The sequence below is a fragment of the Microtus oregoni genome, unplaced genomic scaffold, assembly GCF_018167655.1.
Source record: "Microtus oregoni isolate MIOR12 unplaced genomic scaffold, Mior012 000011F_ref0000422, whole genome shotgun sequence".
Lineage (NCBI taxonomy): Eukaryota > Metazoa > Chordata > Mammalia > Rodentia > Cricetidae > Microtus > Microtus oregoni.
In genome coordinates, this window is record NW_024543070.1 from 5,018,281 (window position 1) to 5,040,517 (window position 22,237).

General features: G+C 40.5%; 1 protein-coding gene across 1 annotated transcript; it reads right to left on the reverse strand.

The window, feature by feature from the left end:
• Nucleotides 1–16,314: 16,314 nt before the first annotated feature.
• On the reverse strand, nucleotides 16,315–21,920 carry LOC121453119 (protein FAM170A-like). Its single transcript, XM_041659625.1, has 5 exons — nucleotides 21,851–21,920; nucleotides 19,019–19,159; nucleotides 17,426–18,179; nucleotides 17,189–17,190; nucleotides 16,315–16,409 (listed from the first exon to the last, which is right to left on the reverse strand). The coding sequence occupies exons 1-5, from the start codon at nucleotides 21,918–21,920 to the stop codon at nucleotides 16,315–16,317; spliced, it is 1,062 nt and encodes a 353-aa protein (XP_041515559.1).
• Nucleotides 21,921–22,237: the final 317 nt, after the last annotated feature.

A 22,237-nucleotide genomic window follows, 5' to 3' on the forward strand; every position in this document is an offset into this window, starting at 1 on the left:
ATGGGGCAAAAGTAAATTAACTGTGAACTAAGGTCATGACCATTGCAACTTTCCAAACTTTGCCAAGAGTTTGCTCTTGCTTTCCAATAAAGAACAGAAAATACAGGAGTGGATTTTCCTCACTTTCACGTTTTTTAAATATAATTAATCCATTGATGGCAGATTTTACAAATCACTGATTTTGGACCACAAACATTAATGAATGTCTGGGTGTCAAATACAATGCAAAGTGAATGTATTTTGTGTTATTACTCCTTCCCTTAGACAGTATCTTGATCTCTGGGGACAACACACATCAGTTCCTGATTCTGGTGATATTTTTAACTGGAAATAATAGCTTTGGAGCTGGGATGAAACTGTTTTAAACTACAATTACAGTAATTTCTTTTTTTTTTGTAACTTTTTTTTTTTTATTGAGAAAAGGAGAAAAAAAAACAAATTTCCTCCTCCTCCCAGCCTCCCATTTCCCTCCCCCTCCTCCCACCCTTCTCCCCCTCCTCCCACCCTTCTCCCCCTCCTCCCACCCTTCTCCCCCTCCCCCCACTCCTCTCCCCTTCCCTCTCCAGCCCAAAGAGCAGTCAGGGTTCCCTGCCCTGTTGTAAGTCCTAGGTCCTCCCCCCTCCGTCTATTTCTAGGAAGGTGAACATCCAAACTGGCTAGGCCCCCACAAAGCCAGCACATTACGTAGGTTCAAAACCCCGTGCCATTGTCCTTGGCTTCTCATCAGCCCTCATTGTTCGCCATGCTCAGAGAGTCCAGTTTTATCCCATGCTTTTTCAGTCACAGTCCAGCTGGCCTTGGTGAGCTCCCAATAGATCAGCTCCACTGTCTCAGTGGGTGGGTGCTCCCCTCGTGGTCCTGACTTCTTTGCTCATGTTCTCCCTCCTTCTGCTCCTCATTGGGACCTTGGGAGCTCAGTCCAGTACTCCACTGTGGGTCTCTGTCTCTGTCTCCATCCATCACCAGATGAAGATTCTATGATGATATGCAAGAGAAGCTAAGTAAGAAGGTGAACCAAAGGAAAAGCATATAGTTGTCCTCTTGGCTATGGGAAGTAGACAAAATTGCCGGGGAGAAAATTGAGATCTTGGGGGTGGGGTGGGATGGGGGTAAGGGGAGATGGGGAGAGAAAAGGGAGAAGGGGAGAATGGGGGGAACTTGGGGAAAAAGGAGGATTGGGATAAAGGAAGGTTGGATAGGGGAGCACGGAAGCACAATTCTTAGTTAAGGGAGCCACCTTAGGGTTGGCAAGAGACTTGAACCTAGAGTGGCTCCCAGATGCCCAAGCCGAGGTCCCCAGTTAGTTCCTTGGGCAGCTGAGGATAGGGAACCTGAAATGACCCTACAGTAATTTCTTTTAAATGTTCTCTCAACTCTACTTTTTTAATGGTGAAAAGCATGAGAAAAATAACTGTCCTCTTGGTATATTGAATGTTACCACTCATTCTCATGGATAATATAGCCCAGCCCACAACACAATACAGACCTTCTCTGCAGCCTACAGAAAGAACTTTAACAAAATAGATTTCAGTCTTTATATATTTTTTAATTTACATTTATTATTTTTGTATTTATTTAAAAAACTGGGCTTACCTGTCACTGGGACTTTAATTTCTTTATGAGAACTTCATAGGGGAGAATATTTATATCCAAGGTTAGGTGTCTGTATGCTGTTGTTGCACTTTTGGAGAACAATTATGATTCTGTTGGACTTGTGAACTCTAGTGACATGTGATATACAAATGAAGATAGAAAACTTATTTTCAGTCCTTATTATGAGCAAACTTTGGAATTATTTTTACCAAGTGTTTTCTTTCTCAGTTTATATATTCATGAGAAAAGCTGGGTTGGTGCCATAGAGTGGATGGCTGGTGTTTGTGGAGAGGACTTTGTGCCTAAGGGATGAGAAATCTGTCACTGATCATTTGCTTTATTGCCAAACCAAGTAAGTGAAGAGAATGGAAGATGAGGAAGTGTGTGTGTGAGTGGTGTGTGTTTGTGTGTGTGTGTGTGTGTGTGTGTGTATCAGCGGACTTTGTTCTTTGTTCAATTTACATTGTAAATAAGTATTCCAATCTCAATAAAGGGAACACTGGAATCCTTATAGTTTTTCTCTTACCTCCCTTGCTTGTTACCAAGGTTCAAGTGATAACTTCTGGAATCAATAAATTTTGGGAAAGACCCAAGCACTATCAGTTTGGTGCCAGGATACAGCAACAAGGTCTGAATCTTGGGGTGGTATTAAATTTAAATCAAGATAAAACTTAGCCCAATGATGTTCTTCAGGCTAACATTCTGAGTATTAGAGTTGAACCTTTACATTCAGAACCTTGACTCATTACTTTATGCTTCAACCTCACAACGTTATTAAAAGTGTGATTATCACCCCCTACATCTCCAACAGACAGAGAAGCACCAAAAGATGAAGAAACAGTGAAGGCAATAGCAGATCTAGGAAAGCCCTTTCAGAGGCATAAGATATTCAGAGATAGAGGGAAAAAACTGGATGCTCAAAAGCAGAATATGCTGAGGGATAATCCTTCTGTATGCTGTGAATATGTATTACTCTCATTGGTTAATGATAAAGCTGATTGGCCCATGGCAAGGCAGGATGAAGTTGGCCAGCACAATAAATCTGGGGGCTCAGATGAAGAAGGGCAGAGTTGAGAGAGATGCCAGCGAGTAACCCAAGAAGCAAGATGATAGAGCACAAGTAAAGCCATGAGCCACATGGCAATATATACGTTAATAGGAATAGATTACTTAAAATGTAAGAGGTAGTTAGTAATAAGCTTGAGCTATTGGCCAAGCATTTTATAATTAATATAAGCTTCTGTGTGTTTATTTAGGACTAGGCAGTCAGGACAGAAAAACTCTGCCTTCATCTACAAGAATAAAATGGGGACATGTGCCACAGGACCACCTTAGTAAGAAGCAAGCATCATGGCCTCAAGGGCTTACAAAAGCCAAGTGAGTGTGTGAAAAGTACAAAAGGCTGGGTGTGTGGTCGCTGCAAGCAGCACTGATAACTAGGGCTATAGAGCACCATGATAACTAGGGCTATAGAGAACAGGCCCCGTGACACTCGAAGTTGTGATGCGTACAACTAGAAGGCTGTAGTTATAAGAAAATTATCAGATTTGTTTATGTTGAACAGAAAGCAGAAGATGGCTGGAGATAGGAGTCCGCCATTAAAAACACATAATGCAATGTGGGAGCCCCCTCTGTGTGCTGTGATTGCCATTAATGAATAAAGAAACTGCTTTGCACCTATAGCAAGGCAGAACTTAAGAGGCAGGGAAAACAAGGCTGAATGCTGGGGAAAAGGAGAGTCAGAGAGAAGCCATGGAGCTGCCAGAGACAGACACTGAGAACTTTAGCCTGTAAGTGATCAGCCATGCGGTGATACACAGATTAATAGAAATGGGTTAAATTAATATGTAATTTATATGTGTGTGTGTGTGTGTGTGTGTGTGTGTGTGTGTGTGTGTGTGTTAGCCAATAAGAAGCTAGAGCTAATGAGCCAAGCAGTGATTTAAATAATACAGTTTCTCTGTGAGTATTTCGGGGCTAAGCTGCAGGAAACCAACAAGCGGCCTGCTGCTACAATAACGTTCCTGAAATGGACCCAAGTTGGGTTCCCAGCACCTACATTGGGCCCATCACAATCACCTGAAACTTCAGTTCCTAAGAATCCAGTGCCATTTTTTGGCCTCCATGGGCATATTTTCATACCATAGACATACAGACACGTACACATTAATACACATATACATAATTAAAATAAAAATAAGATCAGCTGTGTTCAAGGTGGTATGGCCATAGACAAATAAATCTTTAAAACATGGAAGAACAATCTTCAATTTTAAAATATTGGCCTAAATTTAGAAGGAAAACCTCCTAGACAGTTGAAACAGTCATAGAGACAGAAGATGGCTTTTGCAATATCACAATGGAACTGATATTTCTCTGATCACTGGAGGCCTTTTGACTTGGAGTGTGCTTCTATTGGTTTTTGTTGTTTGATGATTTTATGAATGTATATAATATAAGTATATAATATACTCCCTCTCCTTATCTCTATCAACCCCATCCCAAGCCCTTACCCATCCTTTCCCCAGATTTATAACTTCTGGTTTTGCTTAGTGAGCCATTTACTTTAATCAAAGCCATCTGTGTGAGTATTGGATTGGAGGTGTCCACTGGAACCTGGTGGTGTCATCAATGGAGACATGTCTAAAAATAGTGATTTCTCTGGTCCCTGGACTATCAATAGTGAATAGGAGTTTACTTTATCCCAGTTAACCAAAGCAGCTCAAACTCCTGTTTGCTGTATTTAAGCTTCTGCTCTCCATCTTTTATTGCCCCTGATTTAAGAATTTATCATATCCAACCCCAGACTAAATGCAGTTTATGACTCCAGTGTTCATGAGGCGTGACTGGATCCATGGAAGGGCAATATGGAGAAATCTGCCATCTCGACATTTGTCAATTAAACCCATGTGCTCGTGCCAAGGAAAGTGATTTCTGCCTCCTAAAGACATATGAGCCAGAAAGAAGCACTTTGATTTCTTGTTTAATGTGACATTCTGTCTGCAATTAGCAAGCTTCCAGATGTTCATGAATTTTATATTCAACTTATACAGTCATTTCTGCTTCCCACCAGAATGCAGGGTGGTTTATGCTCTAGAAACTCGGTCAAAAACACTCTTCCAACCTGAACTCCAACTGGATAAATATTTCATAATGTAATTTCTAATTATAAATGTCCTGTGAGATTAGAGGACTTTCATTTTTATCTAGCTTGGAATTTTATCCACTTTCTTTGAACAAACATATGGGGAAAAAATTAAGTTCAGGGCTGTTTACTGCTTTTGTTTATATCATGCCTGACTGTGCACTGCCATGCTTCTCACCATGATGATAATGGACTAAACCTCAGAAACTGTAAGCCAGCCCCAGTTAAATGTTTTCCTCTAAAGGAGTTGCAGTGGTCACAGTGTCTCTTCACAACAACAGGAACCCTAACGAGAATACCACCCTGTTTTGACTGTGTGTGCTCTTTTATTGTAGCCTACTGGCTCCAGTTTGTGCTATACAAGTACTCTTTGGCATGGTACCAACCCCTGGGATGTATTTGACATCCATGGGCCACATCCTTAAAGAAAACTAACTGTCCATCCTCCAGAAGCCATAAATTGTCGATAACTTCCCAGTTAGGGGTGGGGGCTCATGGTCCTCTTTCTCCTCCATGTTAAAATGCTGATTGGCTTCTTCTTGTACAGGTTTTCTGCAGACAGCCACAGCTGCTATGAGTTTATGAGTACAGTGGTCCTGTCACATTCAGAAGACAGTGTTTCACTCTGGTCCTCAGTGACCTCTGACTCTTACAGTCTCACCACCACATTATGGGTAGTGGTCCCTGAGCCTTGAAAGGAAGGGGTGTGATCTGTATGTCTTGTTAGTGGTTAAGCACTCCACTAATACTCTGCACTTTTACTAGTGGTGAAACTAGTAAAATGTTAACTACTGTATACCGCACAAAGAAGCTGTCCGATAAGATCAGGGGGTGGCGTTAATCTATAATTATATGAATTTAGAGGGAAGTTTCACACTGTGTCCATTCAGTAAAATAGTAATAGACTCACATTAGAGTCTTTGAGCTCACCAGCCATTAGTTGTTAGCCGGATTGCTCTGAATTAAACTTACAGTTTTCTCACGCACTCCTTTCAGCCTATATGCATACTTTAGAAATGTGGGATTTTCTATTCTTTGCTAAAAATGGTATCTAAAAATAGTATACAACCAATGTCAATACAAACTCACAGCAACTACGGTTACACGCACTGAACCTGCATAAGACAAGCCCTCTGAATAATCTGTCATGTTTAAGGAAGTAAAATGGATGCATAGAACATTACCCTGCTGAACTATTGCCTACTGATAGACTCAGAGAGGGGAAGTCATAGTCTACTGCTGTGTATCCACTGGTGAACCCATCAAGCTCTCTTGGACAGTTCCATAGCCACACAGACAGCCATGGTTAAGCCCAGAGGGACACAAACAATGCAAAACAACACGAATGCAGGAAGGGGATGACTAGGAAAAGGAAAGGTAGACAAGGTAGGATATGGGTGAGGGCAATCAGAAGGCATTGTACACATGTATCAAATTAGCAAAGAACAGATTAGATTAATTCAAAAAGTAAAGAAAATTTTTGTTTATGATGTGAATGCTTCCAGGGGTCATTAGATAACACCAGGAACTGTTGAAAGGACGATTTATGAAAATTCTTCATCCTGAAAGTCTAGGATTTTTTAAGTTTTTTTTTATTTCTCATCTATTTTTTCAGTGCACATGGTGCTGAGTTACTTAGAAAAGTATCCTACAAGTATGCAATGTATTTTAAGTGTATTCTCCCCATATACAATACCTTCTATTTCTTCCTCATGGTTCTCATTACATATTCTCATAGACAATATTGCTTCTATTTCCATATTACATGTACAAATATTATTGTATATATCTATATAACATCTTGAGGCCACAATGAAAGAAAACATGATAGGCATCATTTTGCAATGCCTTAATTCATTTATTATGATTGTCTCCAGTTGTATCTATTTTCTTGTAAATGATATAACCCTCTTTTCCTTTGTGACTAAAAAAATACATAATTTATATATACCAGGCTTTTATATTTATTCCTCTATTGACAACTGCTTAATTGGCTCCTTTATTTAGCTATTGTGAATAATGCTGCAATAATGGTCAAGTATTTCTATGATATGTTCACCTTGACTCTCTCAGTTAGTATACAGAACTGGTGTAACTGAACTTTATAGTAGATTTACTTTAGATTTTTATTTAAACGCTTCCATACTAATTTTCACAATGTCCGGACTAGTTTATGTCCCCACTAGCAGTATGAAAAGGTTCCTTTTTGTCTGTATAATCTTAACACTTATTTATTATATGGATTCTTAAGACTGCCGTTGTGGTTTATTACTAGTTTTAAAACTTGAAAGTCACAAGGAAAAAGAGTAGTATAAAGGGGATGTGTCCTAGAATAATGGCATATAAATGACTTCATTGAGGTTAAGGGCATTTAATTAGTATGATAATATTAACTCAAAATTGATGTTCTGAAGATTTATTTATGGAAGATAATAATTTTGAAAAATGGCATTATACTTGTACCTTTAATTATAATTACAAGATATGTGTGTGTATATATATATATATCATAATAATGGGATTCACTATGACATTTCTGCACACATGTATGGTACACTGATCATATTCACCCCAATCTAACTAGCCTCTCTGGCCCCTCCTCTCTTCCTCCTCCTGCAGTCCTCTTAGTCTTGCCATAGCAGTCCCACCTGGCTGAATAAACTCTTGTTGTACATGTATGCCACATTCATATATACTGTTAATATGTTTTATTGCCATTGGTTAATAAAGAAGCTGCTTTTGGCTAATGGCTTAACAGAATATAGCCAGAATATAGCCAGGCTGGAAAAGATGTATAGAAAGAATAGGTGGAGTCGGAGAGACACCATGTAAACACAGAAAGAAACAGATGCACCCTAGAATCTTGTCGGTAAACCACAAGCCTCGTGGTAAAATATAAAATAATAGGAATGGGTTAATTTAAGATATAACAGCTAGCTTGAAATATGCTTAAGCTATTGGCCAAACAGTATCATAATTAATATAGTTTCTGTGTAATTATTTCGGGTCTGGGAAGCCAGGAACAAATGATAGTCTCTGCCTACATTTACCTGAAGGTCACTTAAGCTGGTTCCATAAATTGGCCATTATTAATAATGTCACAATCAACATGTATGTTGGATTCTCTTATGTGTGCTGCCTTCATTTTCTTCATGCATATGAAGAGTGGTGTAGGTGGATCATGTAGTAGATTTGTTTTATTCCATGGGAAACCTTCATAATGTTTTTCGTGGTTATGTTATCAATTTACATTCATACTAATGATAAGGGTTTGTTTTCACATATACCCTGCCAGCATTTTTTTAATAATAGTTATTCTAACATAACTAAGAACAAATCTCAGTGTAGTTTTGATATGAATTTTATTTCACCTATGATTAAAAATGTTGAATATTCTTCATATATTTTTATACATACTATTTAACTGTAATATTGACTACTTATCAAACTTGGCTATGAATGTATTTGAATGTTTGACTCATGGATAGTCTTAATTGTCTGTTTTTACTTTAGCACACTAGCCTGTAGTTTTAATCCAAATTTACTAATTCCTAAAACGTTATTCAGTATATTAGTCAAGTAAAATATGCCAACTTTAAAGTATGAACTAAGAATTTTTATCATTACTCTTTGTTGGTTCCAAGAGCACACTTTGCCATATTTATCTATAGGCTTATAGATAGAATGATGATGTTGTGATAGTTAAAATAATAATAATATATTATTTTTATACCTAACTCATATGAATAGTAGTTGCGATGCAGGGTAGCATACATATAGAGCCAAGACAGAGAAGGCTAAAACATAAGGATCATGACTTCAAAGGCCAGGCTGCATTTCATAGTGAGACCCTCTCAAAAAAATGTAATGATCTATTTTCCAACAATTCTATCATCAGTGAGATAAGCTCACAGTCAGAACCTTAGTTAATAGAAATCCTACTTCAATGGAGAGCACATTTGGAAGAATGATGCAGAATTATAAGCTTTATTATTGTCCAGAAATGGACCATAGCTTCCTTGTATGATGAATATATGGCTATTATCCTATTGCTTTTGCTACTTGCAAAAACATTATAAATATTTTATAGCTTACTTACATTCCCTTTCCCAATTAAGTATCTTAAATTATTACTGAATGAATGATCCTGGAGTTCTCAGTCATTCTAACAATTTGTTTATGGTTACAACTGTATCCCAGTCTGCAAACTGTCCTTGCACCAATACCACAGTAGTTCATACCTTCACTCCCATGAGTACTGTGAAAACCAGGGAATATTCTCTTAAAGGGTTTCTGATTGTTTATACATGTATGCCTGGATGTCACATATGTACATAAGTGCAGAGGCATGTGGAAGCCAGAGACATTGGATTCCCATGTGACTAGAGTTAGAGGTCAATGTAAGCTACCAGGCTTGGATGCTAGGAGCCAAACTCTAATTCTCTGCAAGAATAGTATTTGCTTTTAACAACTGAGTCACCTCTCCAGCCTCAGGGACTCTCTTTTTACATGGTTCCCTCTATATAATACGGAACACTGACAACTTGGATTTTCATGACATCTTTCCCATAACCCATGCTGGTTTGTGGTTTTAGAGTTTCATCCCAGAACTTTACTTACTATTCTTCATTACTACAATTAATAGTCAGAAGTATTCAAAAGAGCAGTGATACATATGCAGAGCTATAAACACAAACACAATCTATTTCATTCATTAAACACAGTAAAAAAAATTAGAACTCTATTATATCTAGAGTTAATTTATTCATTTGATAGCCTCCCATGAAATGCTTGGTATACATGAATCATGGGGAGGTCAAGTATCAAACTCCTCCAACAACTCTGCGAGGTATATAGAGAGTCCAATGATGTTGGAATCATTGGGTTATTCAATGAGAAAGAGCACACAGTATAAGGAGGTACTATAGGATTTGTGGGACTTTCTGGTTCTGAGGAGAGTTCAGGAAAACAAGGTTTGCTCTGAATTGGATAATATAAAAAAACAAACTGACTGGATATTTTATCAAATATTATCTATTAAGTGGAAAAATAAATGTGAAGGAGTACCTATACTTAACAAAAAAATCATTATGTCTGTTATCTGGGAGAAAAGGATGTTTTGTAATCTTTGGTTGGTGCTATAATCTTGTTTTTGTCTGTTTTCTAACGAGGTCATCAATTAATCATTCTGTCAGCTCATTCTGTTTCTAGAGTGATCTTTCCTGACATCCATACTCCATGTGATTAGTTTCAGCAGGAGAACATCTTGATCTGACTCTGAGTGTTAGGGTAGCTCTGAATATCATGACGTACCTGATAGTGTTGACATTGTCTTATGTTGAGGTCTGGTTTTCTTTTCTTTTCTTATCCTTCTTTTTCTTTCTTGTCTTACAAAAAAGGCAGAACCTCCATCTGATAATTAAAATTACAGCAGCGATGAGTAGAAACACAAAGTGTACATGCACACGCACACACAAACACACTCCAGATACTTGAGCACTTTATTTTTTTTCCCAGTTCTCATCTTACTCTTTATTCATTTGCCCATTTTTATGTATTTATTTTTTTTACATTAATTTTTTATTGCAAAAAGGAGAAAAAAAAACAAGTTTCCACCTCCTCCCAGCCTCCCATTTCCCTCCCCCTCCTCCCACCCTTCTCCCCCTCCTCCCACCTTTATCCCCCTCCCCCCACTTTTTTCCTCCTCCCTCTCCAGTCCAAAGAGCAGTCAGGGTTCCCTGCCCTGTGGTAAGTCCTAGGTCCTCCCCTCTCCGTCCATTCCTAGGAAGGTGAACATCCAAACTGGCTAGGCTCCCACAAAGCTAGCACATTACGTAGGTTCAAAACCTCGTGCCATTGTCCTTGGCTTCTCATCAGCCCTCATTGTTCGCCATGCTCAGAGAGTCCAGTTTTATCCCATGCTTTTTCAGTCACAGTCCAGCTGGCCTTGGTGAGCTCCCAATAGATCAGCTCCACTGTCTCAGTGGGTGGGTGCACCCCTCGTGGTCCCGACTTCTTTGCTCATGTTCTCCCTCCTTCTGCTCCTCATTGGGACCTTGGGAGCTCAGTCCAGTGCTCCAGTGTGGGTCTCTGTCTCTATATCCATCCATCACCAGATGAAGGTTCTATGATGATATGCAAGATATTCGTCATTATAGGGTCATTTCAGGTTCCCTATCCTCAGCTGCCCAAGGAACTAAGTGGGGACCTCGGCTTGGGCACCTATACTTGAGCACTTTAGTAGATTAATTGATGTAGTTCCTATAAGAACTCCATAAATTAAATATTGTTATTATTCCTATTTTGGAATAGCAAAGTGAGATTAAGAGAAGTTGGTGCCTTGCCAAGTGATGTATAACTACATGTGAATTCACATCTTCAGTGATCAGATTGAACAGCTCGTAAATACATGTAAATGGCATGGTAGGTAGTTGTGGTATTTGTTATTTGGGTATTATTTATTATATGACACACAGCTCAAGTGGATCATTTATGCCAGGAGTGAACTTCACAGCAGGAGAAGCAGCAGGTTGACTAGTCATCTTGTGTCCACAGTCAGAAATGAGGCAATAAACAGGAAGTCAGAATAAATAACAAACCCCAAGGCCCACCCCTTGTGACCTACTTCCTCTAACAAGCTCCATCTCCTAAGGGTTCTATAACCTTGCCAAATACACCACTAATTTGAAACTAATTGTTCAAACGCATGCGTCTATGGGGGGTGGGGGAAATTATACATTTAAATCACAATGTTCCTTCCCTTTCCCACATAAGTTAATGGCCATCTCATGGTGCCAAATGTATTTGTTTGCAACTTCAAATGTCTACAATAGTTTGCCAGCCCTACCTTGGTGTTCAGTTTCCATGAATAGACTCAATGACCACTGCAACGTTTATGAAGGAAAGGATTTAATTGGGGGTTGTTACAGTTTCAGAGAATTCAGTCCATTGTTATCATGGGAGGGAGCACGGCAGCATGTAGACCGACATGGTACTGAAGACATAGCTAACATGTGCATGTGAGTCCATGAACAGTTGAGAGAGCGAGTCAGTGGGCCTGGCTTGAACTTTCGAAACCTTGAAGCCCACCCCAGTAACACACTTCCTCAAACAAGGCCACATCTACCCCAAAAAAGCCATTATCTCCTAACCCTTCTAAGAAGTATCGCTCCTTGATGACCAAGCATCCAAACGTATGAGCCTATGGGAGCCATTTTTATTTGAACCGCCACAAGTCCCAACATTATTCAACCGTCAAAATTCTCTTCTGAGGCTCAAGGTAGTATTTTAACTGTGATACCTTGTATAATTAAAACAAATTATGTGTTTCCAACCTCACAGTGTCACAGAGAAAATATCCTTTCTTCAAAGGAGAAGATCGACCTGAAACAATACTCAAACCCAGCTATGCAAACATCAAATCCTACAGCTCCATGCTCAGTGTCTGGTGTTCTGACGGATCATCTGAGTCTACAGAACACATTGTCTCTCTCAGACTAACTCTACTCCAAGCCTGCAACTTTCTCCTTGCCAACATTCCAGGGTCCTGGCATCTCCAGCATCTCTGAGTCTCTCTTGCAACAAAGGTTGAACTTCCACAAGCCTCCAGGCAGGGAATCCTACTTGTCACACAGTGCTTGGTGTCTTAGTTACTTTTCTATTGTTGCACTAAGATACTAAAACCAAAGCAACTTATAGAAGAGAATGTATATTGGGGCTTATAGTTTCCGCAGGTTATCTGTGAATATCATGGCAGGGAGTGTGGCAGCAAGCAGGCAGCTATGGCGATTTAACAGTAGCCAGGAGCCCACCTTTGTTCTATGAGGCAGAACAATAACTGGGAATGGTATGGGCTTAAACCCCCAAAACTCAATGGCATGCGTCCACCAAAAAGGTTGCAAAGCCTAATCCTTCCCAAAGAGTTCCAAGCATTTAAATATAAGAGCCTATTGCGCCCATTCTCATTTAAACCACCACCCCTGGCTCTTAGAAACTGTGATGTAGGAATCCACAACCCCCTCAACTTATTCATGGAGTGTAAACCCAGTACAACATGGATGCAGTCACCGTGTTGGATTATCAACTTGAAAAATACCCTGTGAGCCCTGAACCACAGATTCAGTGAACTCCATGCGCCTTCCAGGTTAACCCTAGAAAACTATGTAGATGGTGTTTGCGGACAGGGAACCCTTTCCGTGATGTTCTCGGAGGCGCTACTTTCACATGCGGTCATATTTTCATAAGATAGAGCCTTACATGTCTGTTGCCTAAACTTAAACTTGCCCTAAATTTTATGTTTTTCATATTTTTTGCCATCTCTCACACATGCCACATCCTGAAACACTAGCCTGTCTTGAAGTTTCCTACCCAAAAGAGAGTCCATTACATTTTGGTCTAGCCACATACAAGTTCTCAGGACCTGGGCAGAATGCAGCCACATTCTTTGTTAGACTAAAACAGGAATGGCTTCTAGGCCAGTCTATAATAGAATCTATACCCACACGCACGCCAAATATCTCATGAGCCAAGCCTCCACTATCCACGTTTCTCTTGGTATTCCACTCTTCCACCGCAATGGTCCATTAATCTCTGCTTATAGTAGTTTAGGGTAAATTTTCTACATTCTTCTTACAAATTGGTTCCAAAGCCTATGAACCACATGGTCACATTCATCCCAACAATGACCCAACATGTGTATTAGTTACTTTCCCCGCTGTTGTAGCCTGATACGTGATGAGAAGCAATGGAAGCAAGCACAGCTGTATTTTGGCTTGCCTTTACCTTTCAAGGGGGTCGCTCCATTGTTACAAGGACATGGCAGCAGGAAAAGAAGGAATGATGGTAGTAGGAAGAGGCCTTCCTGTTACATATTATATTAAAGTCTAAGAGCAGAGAATGAACAGGAAGTGGGATCTGGCTATAAAGACTCCCATTGACTGACCTCATCCAGTGGAGCTCCATCTCCTGAATATTCCACAACATTCCTAAACCACCACCATTTGTAACAAGATCCCAATCTCTGTCTCCCCCTCACCCCCTACCCACCGCCACACAAACACATCTTTTCTTCTTCTCTCTATCTCTCTCTGTAGAGGTAAGATCTGAAGATTTGTTTAATTGTGAAGTTTCCTTCTTCATTGTATCTTTTGTGAAAACCATATTTGTCTGCTAGGATAATAGGAACAGAAATAAATAGGCTTTTAATGAAGAACTCAATGATAACACATTTAAAATTTGATCTACAGCTATGGGGATCATACCATTCAAACTCCCCTATTGTGCCTAGTTCATTACTGTATTAGTAGTGAAGCTAGTGTCTGTATCTTTGTTTCTGTCTGTGTGTGTTTGTGTGTGTATATGTGTGTGTGTGTAAGAGAGAGAGAGAGCATGCATGCATGCATGCATGCACAAGTGTGTGTGTGTGTGTGTGTGTGTGTGTGTGTGTGTGTGTCTGTGCTTCCTACCTTCTTAATATTTGGTTTTCCCCAAAGTAGTTTTTCCAGAAAGAATGCATGCCTTGTAGCCCTCTAAGTTTTTGGTTACTCTTATGTACTGGAGTTCTTTGTTGTACTAAGTTGTTGAAAAAGACTATTATCTTTATGATATAACCTTCCTGTTACACTTCAGTCCTGAGTGTGTTTTTCTGTACATTGAAGCTGTGAACATAAATTTTTTCATTAGTGTTGAAGGTGATTTTTTTTGTCCCTTACTTCCTTCTCTGACGACCGTATCTCTAGTATGTTATTTGAGTCTCTCAACCTTGTTGACTTTGAATCTTTAGAAGAGAATAAAAATCAGAAGGAGATGGGATATGAAGAATATTCTTCCACCTGAGATATGACTATTGTGATGACTTTTCTCCTGGATATCAGGCCTTTGCTATGGAGTAAGCTTTGAGAATATTTACACAAAGGCTATATTTCCGCTCCCCTAAACCACCCCAGTGAGATCTTCCTGGAATCATCAATGTCAGAATTTGCTTGTTTTTTTTTAGAGGTAAGTTCCCTAAAATTGTAGGAAACCCCTAGAAATGTGTTCACCAGGAATTGCTTGCTCTAGCGCTAGCCTGCACTCAGCCTCTAGGGATTCATTAACTATCACAGAGGTATTTATAGGACACTGAAGACTACAGGGGCTCTTTCTTACAGCCATGAAATCGTTAAGTGTGCCTCAGTAATGCACTTACCTCTCCGAATGGCCTAGAGGAGATTTACTTGGTAAATTCAGTTTCTCTAAGTCCAAGGAAAGATGGACTTCAATTTGTCCATGTCTTCGTTGTTAATTTGAGAGTGATGACTCCCGGGGTCTCTGTTTATTAAGATATAACTAGAAAGTCCTCATTCAAGCATTAAAATTAAGGCAAAATTTTCACTAGAATTTTTTTACTGGTTTGTTTCTGTGTTTTTTTATTTTACCAGGAGGAGGGGGTGTTGTTGTTCTTCCTTTTTTTCTTTCCAATACAATCTTCCTTTGTAGTGAAATGGAGTGTATTAGGATGTTTTGATTTCTTCCTTGTTATTTTTGGTTTATCCAGTACATATTTTTGCCATTAAGCTTCCAGGAAAACATCTTTTGACTATGAAACTATTTTTGAAATATTAACAACTTAGCATGACCATAAAGAATAGGCACAAATGAGGAAGAGAAAATATACCAAACAATACCAAACAATGCAATCTCTACCTTCTCCCATTTTGAATTGTAGATTGCCTTATTATTTTGTGTTACCTATCTCATCCCTCATGGTGTAGTTATTGCTTCGGAATTGTCTAGCTCTTTAGTCTTTGTATTGGAGTCTGAGTGGCTCACTCGCTGCTTATCCCTCGGTAGACCATCTTAGAATATTTTGTGTACTTGCTTTTACTGGTGAGTTTTACAGCTTCCCATGCTTCCTACTAGCTCATTAAATGTTTTTCTTAATGTTTCTAAGTGTTTCTTAATGTTTCGTTTGAAGGATTTCTTTTAACTTTTCTCTATATGGCAACGTATTTACTTCTTCATTTCTAAGTAACAGCGTTGCCTGACATTTAGTCACGTTGACTGTTTTTCTTCTGTAGTGTGTTAACTCTCGTCCTGGACATTTACCGTGATGGGAGGAAAAACAAGAGGCCCCAAGCCCACTCAAGGCCAGGAAAGAACTTCATACTGTTCTCATCTGTCCTCTAGTCTCCTTCTCTGCTCTGTTCAGATTCAGAGACATGTTACTTCCCATCACCTTTCAAAGATGGTGGACAAACTCACGACTTGCTTCAGTACGGATAGCCCTATTGTCCCAGTGGGTGGTAGCAGTGGTTGTCTCAAAGATGTTGGGGTCAGATTTTAAAAGACCAGTATAAGAATGAACAAAAAATAAAAATAAAATAAAATTTTAACTCATCTGGATGAGAACGTGTGCTAAGTGGAAGATTTTCGAATATGCAGCTACAGTCTCAATCTTCAAGGCTCAGACGGACATTTATTAATGTTTTAATGAAACCCCATTGATCAACTTCTAGAGATGTGTAGATGGGAAGCTAGATTGCTTTACTAAGAATGCAATCAGGAATGGTTTGGAAAACAGTCTTTATTGCATCTGATTATGTGTTCGACTGAGAGTTGGTTCTTTCATCTTCCTTTATGCTAACAGCATTCCGTCCACCTCCACTGCTCTCTTGATGGCCGTCTCTTCTTCCTGGGATGGAGAAAATAAGTACGGTAGAACGAGAAAGATAAGAAATGCACAGGGCAGGGAACCCTGATTGCTCTTCGAGCTGATGAGGGAGGGGGACTTGATTGGGGGAGGGGGAGGGAAATGGGAGGCGGTGGCAGGGAGGAGGCAGAAATCCTTAATAAATAAATAAATTAAAAATAATGCAATGACTGCTGCTAGTAGACTACCCTTTCCTTTTATCTTAACTCCACAGTCATGCACATACCACAGTGAGTTCATTTCCAGCTCAACTGCAGCAAACAGTTTGAGAACATGCTCAGGTTTCTTGAGACATAACTTCTATGTGGTTCCTTTTCTCCCCTCTACTTTTGCATTTTCCCCCACAGGACTATTATACCCATGGGCCAACGAGCTCTCAGCTCACTTAAGACCCAAACCTCTGATCCAACTGGCTCCCTATCTTCTCTCCAGACCACTCATATTCCCTGTGGTTGTGCTGAGTTATCTGCCTAGAGGGACAACACTATTTCCCCTTAAAGTAGAGGACTATCATGTAGGAACAGAAAAAGTTCCCAGTCAAAGCTCTCCAATTTCTCACTTAATAAAGGTCAGTTTCCCTAGGAGAACTGGGTGTGCCTCCAAACAGCCTATCACAGCCCCGCTCTTTGTTCTATAAGCTCCCTGTCCTATGAGGTTTCTATTCCTGTAGGCCTTACCTCTCCCAAGAGAAGGCCACCCCATCTTCCAGGATCCTCTAGCCCAAGAATATTAGTTGCTGTGTGGAAACAAAATAGGAATACTTCTTAAGGAGGAAAGATGCTCTCTTCCAGCCCTTAGAAATGATCTGAACTTCCTGCAGGAGCTGGAAAGCTTGGGACAAATCGCAACTTACAGTAATGTAAGATTCCTGGGCCAGAAGAAGAGGGCCTGTTTAATTCCCATCATTCCCAGAGCTGACAAGCTCCCCTCTCTTCCTGACGGAGGTGCAAGCCTGCATTGGAGGGACAGATTACTCAGCAGACCCAGCCCTTGCTCACTTCTGTCCTTTTGGAGAATCAAACATACAGCCTGGACACTGACTCCAGGGTTTCTTCACACCATCTTCCTCGGTGGGCTGTTGCTCCTCAGCCTTCTCATCCCTGTGTTCCTCTTCCTTCTCGTTGTTGTCCAGTTGCTGCTGCCGGGCGTGCCCTGAATTCACATTGCCAATTATCTGGGACATAACGAGATGGAAGACGTGGCAGCTGAAGCCCTCCTGGAACCCATTCTGCACATGCTGTTGGAGGCAATCTAAGGTTGGATAGACTCGGCAGCAGGCCATGCACTTGTAGCCATTCTCGATGGTCACCAGTGAGTCAGGTGTCTTGGCCCTGGGTCTCTCTTCAACCATGGGTGACTCTGGCCGGCTATCTAATTCTGGCCTTTCTTCGTGTTCTTTCTCTTCGCCACTTTGTTCACTGTCCGACAGGAGGTTTCTGGTGGACACATCAGAGGATGGAGCACCTACCCACACACTCTCAGGAAGGGTGGCTTCTTCCATCCTTGGATGCTTTTCTAGGGACTCTGAGGTTTCGCTTGTGTCCCAGGAGATAGCCACACCTTTTATCACGTGCACCCGCATGTAGTATACTTTCATCCTTTCATGTTTGTTCCTACACGGAGAGAACACACAAGTCTTATATGAAGGATAGGATGAGGAGACAGGTTGTGAGGTAGCATCCATCGCCTCTCCTTCTGCAACCTGGACTCTTGATGATCCAGGCTTGGAACTGTCTTGTAATTTCTGGGTTCCTGGCAAGTGAAATCAGAAATATAAGAACATTTTCAGAGAGAAAGTTGAGGGCACATGCGTGAGAATATACGTGTCACAGGAGAAGAGGCCTTGGGGTGATACAATTGAATGATGAACTTTGGTATTTCCTGTTTGCTTTCTAGGGTGGGCGTATGCTGTGGTTCTTTATGTGCAGGGATATTAGCAGATGCTGTGGACTTAGGAATGTGGAGTATGAGAGTGAGAAATAAAGTCTGTGTGAAGTGGAGGTAAAACATGTATGTGGTGAGGATGGGATCATAGGACCTCGTTGCTATAGTATTTGTGCAATGTGGGCTATGTGTCCAAGTTCGGCATGGTGTGTCACGTGTCATACATTTTCATGTTGTGTCTGGACTGAGAATACACATATCTGAGTGGAGTGTGGCTGTGTGTGAAGTCGGTGAGTCTGTGCTAGGTAGTCCCCCTGCACTAATGTCTATGCTAAGCAAGTATTCAGAACTCTGAACACAATCCAAAGGCAGAAGCCACACAATTCTTCTAAAGGTGCTTGTCTGGTCCCTTAGTCTGCTGCCCCAAGACCCAACCCTTCTATCCACCCTTTCATGACTTCTCGTCATTGTGAAGCCACGGCTCAGGATCTCCCACACCAAGATCCAAGTCCTTTAGGAGCTCTGAATCCTATCTAGGCTCCTCTACAGAACCCTGAGCACACCCCCAGCTTCCCTGGGCTTCCTCTCAACCTTATCCTTGAATCTATATGCCTTTGGTACTACACCCTGAGCCCATACCCAAAGAGTTTTACCCAAGAAGCCCCATACCCAAAGTGTGTCACACCCAAGGAGCTTCGCACCATTACTACGATGGATGAGCTTAGGTGGAGAAGAAACACAGGAGAAGTATTTGGAGGCAGAGGAGACCTCCCCTACCCCTGGGTTCTGGGCTTCAGCCACTCCAGTAGATTCAGGCTGAGGGACATCGTCTTGTGATTTTGAAATTTCTGAGAAAGGTATAAGAGACAAAAAGATATGGTGGTTGGCCATGTTTGCACGTCATTTACTTATCCAGCAAATAATTACTGGTGTCTGACAGAATTAGCAATTAAGATTAAGACACATAGTAGAAATCTGACCCGAATGGATATATTCTATTATTAATCACAGCCATAAATTATTTTATTAATGTCTTCATTAAAAATGTAAGAATAGAGGCTGTAGAGTTTGCTCAGTTGAGAGGACTGGGTACTTGTGCAGAGGCCCTGGGTTTGATTCCCAGTACCCACATCGTAACTCACAACTGTCTGTAACTCTAGTCCTAGAGGATCCAATACCCTCTTCAGGCTTCTGTAGGCATTATGCATGTACATGATGTATAGATATTTATGCAGTAGAAAACAACAAAAAAATAAAAAAATAAAAACTTAAAAAGTAAATCAATAGAAGTATAACAGTGATGTGTATAAGGCAACCTTTAATAAATGTGAGGTCAATATGGTAAAAGCAGTAGAAATATGATCTCTATCTAGAGAATCAGCAGTTAGGAAATACATAGCCTTTTGTGAGGCCTATATCTGTTAAGTATGTTTCATTCACTGAAGCAATATTTAATAAATAGCTATTATGTATGAGTCACTTTCCTAAGTTTCCATCTTTGAACTAGACTTTCCATTTTAATCTTGAAGGGCAGGCACTGATCAGAAATAAGTAAATATATACTAGGTCAGTGTACGGTAAGTATATAAGGTTTACCAAATGTAGAAAACAAAAATGTCTGATATTCAATTAAATTAGAATTTCAAGTAAGTCACAGACAGATTTTTAGAGTAAATATGTCCTATATAGTATTTAATAAACATTCACACTAAACAAATATTTGTAACTTATTTGAAATTCAAATTTAAGTAAAGTTTATATTTTGTTTTGCAATCCTAATAAAAGGTACAGATGATTCTGTGTTTTATTGTGATTTGCACAAGGCTTGCCTGTTATTACATGTGTAGGGTTCCTCATATGTGACATACTATAACATGTGGCTGGTTCTTACATGGTATTTAGGAATATCTTAAAGTATGTATGCTTTTATGGGTCTCTCTTTCATGTGCACCCACACAGAGAGAGAAAATAGAATTTAGTGTGTGAAGACAAGACTGTCACATACCCAGGGTGTGTGAACGAGAGGTAAAGGGAGGGTGTGTTTCTATAGCAGTGTGTTCTCAAAGTGTGGAAGTAAGGACATCTCTCTGCATCAGCGCACACAGGGGAAATGTGTGGCGATCTCACTGAAGACCCTTGTGAGAGCTTTTATGTGTTACTGCATATATGGAGTTTCAGGCAAGAAAAAAATAACTTTACCTTATACACCTCATAGTTAGTAACACTCTCTGAGCCTCACACCTGCTACTTCTCCTCCCAATAAGGATACCGAGGCAAAACAGTTCTAAAATATAAGGTGAAATGGGGGAGTCAAAACCATTGCTTCACTTTCCTGTAACTGCCGGTGGGAATTTGACAGGGCTTCGAGCCACTGTTCTCTGGGCTCAGCCCACAGTCTTCAGATCCCAGGGCCCAAGAAAGCTGTGGGGTTCTACTGTGGGCAAAAGTCTCCATCTGAGCAGCTAGGTCGGGTTCCATTCTGCCCCACTTCCTACACTTGACAACCCTTTTACAGCAAGCACTTATTTTTCAATTGTGCATTTATTTTTATTTTAGGTCTCTGAGAGTTTTCCCTGCATGTATGTATGTGCACCATTTAAATGCTTGGTGGCTGAGGAGTTCAGAAAAGGCTATCCGCTCCCCTGGAACTAGAGTTACCAGTGGTGGTGAGGCACTCTGTGGGTTCTGGGAATGGAACCCACATCCTCTTGCAAGAGTAGTGAGTCCTTAACCACTGAGCCATCTCTCCAGCCCACACACCGTGTTTTTACTTATAGTCATTGCAGTTATCATGCATCCTAGGGTACAAGGCAGCAACTGTCAGTGGCATCTAGAGCCCGAGAATGCTGGTGAGTTTTACCCCACCTGTTATGACCTTGGTATCTTATCAGACTCTTTCCTTTCTTTGCTTTTCCTCTGGAAAGTCTAAAACCTGAAAATCCACAGCTTTTATTGGACCGCTTATAAATTCTTTCCACTAAAGAAATAAAATCTTCATGGTCTCGATATAACATCGACCCCAGACAAACTCCTAACCTTTTGAATAAGCATTTTATTTCTCAAAATATTTCTCAGGCCCTTTAACTCATTAAGCTACTCTTCACTCTTTCCTAAAAGACTCAGTAAAACTCAGTTTTTCAGTAAGCCCCATCACATCTCCAAGCCATTTTTCTAAGGGAAAAACAAAAAAAAAAAAGAATAAGAGATAAGAACTCAGAAAGAGATGTCTGAAAATCTGCACCTCTGAGTCAGACAGCTGGGACCTCAGCAATCTTGGAATCCATAGTCCAAACGCCAGTGCCCGGGAAATGCCAGTGCCCAGGAAGGAAGTTTATAAAACAACACCACTGACTACCTTCGTGCCATGGGCATCTGGACTCTCTGTACTGTCTCACATCACTGAAATCCTGGAGACAGAACTGGCCGCGTCCCTGATAGACCATCTATGCCTCCCTGCTTCACCTGAATCCTCTTCAAAGCCTGCTCGGCTCCAACTGACTACCATCCCTGTGCCCCCAGACAAGGTGCCCAGGACATACCTTCTGCCTTCTCGTCATCTTCCTGGGACTCTTCAATTTCCAGATGTTTCCTCTTTTGTCGTCGTTTCATAGTATCAGCCAAAACAGTCCCTCGAAGGATACTTAAAGTCTAACTTCACCTTTTCCCTACAGCTTGACTGCCCTTTTTGACCTTCAGAACATCTGCTAATACAAATTTAAAGATAAGTTAATACAAATTTTAAAATAATCAACTCTCTTAACTGGCTGAAGAACTCCGATTAATTGAACAGCAGACCTGTCCAGTGATCACTGCGCTGCATGGTGGCTGTTGAGGGTCAAAGGTCAGAGGTTTCCTAGAGGATTCTCAATGATGACATCAGAGCATTCTATGGACCTCAGTCTAACAGCCTCTGCAGCTTCAGAAAC